Source organism: Lathyrus oleraceus, chromosome 2, assembly GCF_024323335.1.
Source record: "Lathyrus oleraceus cultivar Zhongwan6 chromosome 2, CAAS_Psat_ZW6_1.0, whole genome shotgun sequence".
In the NCBI taxonomy this organism is placed as follows: Eukaryota; Viridiplantae; Streptophyta; class Magnoliopsida; order Fabales; family Fabaceae; genus Lathyrus; species Lathyrus oleraceus.
The window spans coordinates 488002161-488005601 of record NC_066580.1 but is presented as its reverse complement, the minus strand read 5'-3'; the positions used below and the strand labels follow the sequence as shown (position 1 = coordinate 488005601).

At 28.1% G+C, this 3441-nt stretch overlaps 1 protein-coding gene across 1 annotated transcript; it reads right to left on the bottom strand.

Moving 5' to 3' along the window:
• Positions 1-515: 515 nt before the first annotated feature.
• LOC127123906 (putative RING-H2 finger protein ATL21A) lies at positions 516-1857 on the bottom strand. Its single transcript, XM_051054081.1, has 2 exons — positions 1104-1857; positions 516-937 (listed from the first exon to the last, which is right to left on the bottom strand). Exons 1-2 carry the CDS (start codon positions 1855-1857, stop codon positions 516-518), a joined length of 1176 nt encoding a protein of 391 aa, XP_050910038.1.
• Positions 1858-3441: the final 1584 nt, after the last annotated feature.

Sequence of the window (3441 nt, the reverse complement as noted above, 5' to 3'; positions counted from 1 at the left end):
CTATAAATTTCAAATTTAAATAGACAACAATTATTCAATAAATTATAATTAAAAAAAATATTAACTACTGTATTAAATTTATGATTATTATTATTGAATTAAATTATTATTATTATTAAATTGGAAACTAAATTATCTTATGGCTTTTGATTGTACTGTAAATTAAATTCCACACGTTACAAAAATAAAATTTTGTTCAATAACAAAAAACAAGAAAAATATTTTCAATATCAATAATAATATTTCCCAAAATTTATTTATCTAAAAAATATATTCTTCAAGAGAGTTTATTATTATTATATATATATATATATATATATATATATATATATATATATATATATATATATATATATATATATATATTTATATATATATATATATATATATATATATATATTTGTTTATAAAATATAAAAATAATATTATGACATATTCAAATAGTAGAAATTTATTTATTTTGGATAAAAAGTTATATATATAGAAAGAGACACAAAGAGATAACGAAAGCTCATTCATAACCCTGGCAGGTTTCGACATAAAGGACAAGTAGCATTCATCTTGAGCCAAACATCTATACAATCAGCATGAAAATGATGATTACATTGGGGTATACTCCTTAATGTATCCATAGGTTTATATTCACAAAGACATATGGAACAAACATTGTCAATAGACTTAGGTAATTGTCCATTTTCTGCTAGCTGAATCTTTGGATATTGTTCTATTCTTGATCTATCAAGCCCAAACACAAACCAAGGAGGTTCTGGATTATTTGGTTCTATGTTTGTAATTGTTTGTCTTTGTTGGATTTGATTTTGTTGTCTATCCTTACATATGGATAAAGATATCCACAAGAAGAATAAAATTCCTGATATTCCACATACTACTGGAAAAAAGTGGAATTTTTTATACTTTTGAGTTGAAGGATTTTCACCTACATAAATATAAGTAGTTAAAATAACCAACTACATAAGGATCTAATAAACTCATGTAACAAGTAATAGAATCCAAAAGTAGAATATTGTCATTGAAAAAATATGCATTAAATTTTTCATGACTCATTAGTGCACACAAATGAACTTCTCTAGAAAAAAAAATACCTGGGTGATTAGTCATGTAGTTGTAATTGAAACAAGTAACATCAAGACCGGTATCCGTTTGAAAGCCACAAAACTGATCAGGTTCACAACCACAAGAAGGAGTGTTCCATCGCAGCAACACATCAGAGTAAAGTCCATCCATGATTACCAATGGTTGATGTGAATTATCTCTCACTGGAACCCTAGCAAAACCAATCTCATGACATGAATTATTCCACGATTTAAGAGGCGAGTGTAACGTATACATAATCGAATAATTTTCATTGCTCAAACATGGTATGATTGGAAGATAATCAACCATTGGATTTGGTTCCTTTGCATAATTGGTACTGCAGTTGAGAAATGTTACATTCTCAAAAAGACTAAGAAAAGAGTTGTCCCATTGGAAAGGTGAATCATCTTTGAAGTCTATGTTTTGGAGAAACCTAAGTGGTGGACAATTATTGGGACCACTAATCCACATTCTTTGTCTCTCAAGGGAAAAAGATTTGATTACAAATTCTCTATCGTTTGAGAGTTTAAGCACAGCTTGCTTATAACGGTCGCAAGAAACTTCAAACCCTGGGTATCCACATCGAGCAGTTTGATTATTGATATTATGATATTGTTCTCTTAATATGAAAGGGAACTCCAAAAGAAGACCTAAGTTAGGGTTTCCACAATATCTCTTTACACAACTTTGATGTTTGCTTTTTGTTGAGTCAAAAAATAAGAGAAATATGGAAAATATGAATGGAAATTTCAAGGTAGCCATTTGGATATTGATATGATATGAATGAATGAGAGTATGCATGTGATGTGAGTCACTACTAAATTGACATATTCATTGTCTACTATATGGAATGAGACATATACTTCGTGTACTACAATGTTTATAACAATCCTAGTGTTACTCGTCCAATATTACTTTCCTAATGTGTCAATTTGAATCATATATGTGGTCACTTTCATCACTAAGAAGTTCCTTGACTGCTACGAAGAAACATGCACATAGAAGTTCAACAATAATTTGATAAAAACCCGTTCCAGACAAAAAATATATATATATTTATTTTCCTCCATGTCATTTAGGCTATTTAAAAAAAAAATATCAGTTAAAAAATTACAAATTTCATCTCTATCATTTGAATTTTTTTCATATTTTGTTATGTTAAATAGTCTAGTAGCATAAATTCACCATTTTAAAGATGAATAAGTAGGATGTCGCGAATTCGAATCTGCATCCATATATTTGATATTTCTGCACACCTACCAACTTAGTTAACTTAAAAGGACTCTTCATATTTTTTATTCATGAACAAACCGAATCACCAAATATAGTGATGTCGCACTGTCACTTAATTTCTTTTATAATTTTATCTTTTAATGTCATATTGACCATGTTATTAATACATTACATAATTTTAATTTGTTTTTTTTATTTTAAATTTAGATGCATAAATGCTACTATAAAAAAAAGACTTATACTTCGGTTGAGAATATGCTCTTATTTTAGTTAGGGTCTGAGGTAACAAATAATATTATGAAAAATGGACTACTTTTTCCTTTTGACTATTGACAGAAGTGAAAAATTATAAAATGCGTTATTTTTCTTCTCGTCTGGGAGTTTAATCGAGGGAAAGTCCCTCAGTTTTCATATCGGTTGGACTTTAGACCGATGTGAAATCTCTCACTTTTTTCATCAATTGAGACTGTTAACCAAGCTGATAAGATTTAAGATCACTTTTTACATTTGATAAGATTATCATCAGCCGATGTGAATTCCCTTATATATTAATTTTTTTCTTCAATTTTATATATTTTTGTTATAACCTATATGTTTGTAAAACAGAATCTAAATATTTGAAGGAAGGACAATATAAAAAAATCCTTGAACTGTACAAGTAACAAATCTATTTGCAGAAGCATTACAACAATATCTAGGATATGCCAAAATTTTAAAAGAAAATTACTAGATCCAGGAAACTTCATTATTCCTTGTATTATAGGAAGTCAAAAAATTCTATATGCACTATGTGATTTTGGGGAAAGAGTAAGTGTTATAGCACTCTAAATTATGAAAAATTAATAGGAGAAGTAAAGTCAACCAACATGAGATTAATATAGGTAAAAGTCTTATTTATTCGCTTATAGGATAATGGAAGATTTTGGGATCTTTATTTTGCAGTTTACTTTGTAGTTCTTAAGATTGAGGAAGAAGCAGAGGTTCCTTATAATTATTGGTAGGTTATTCATACTAACTTCTAGAGTTAACATTAACTTAGAGATAGGTGAACTCATGCAGAAAATGATCATTAAAATTTATGATGGCTTGAAGTTGTGTAGAGAAAGTCTCATA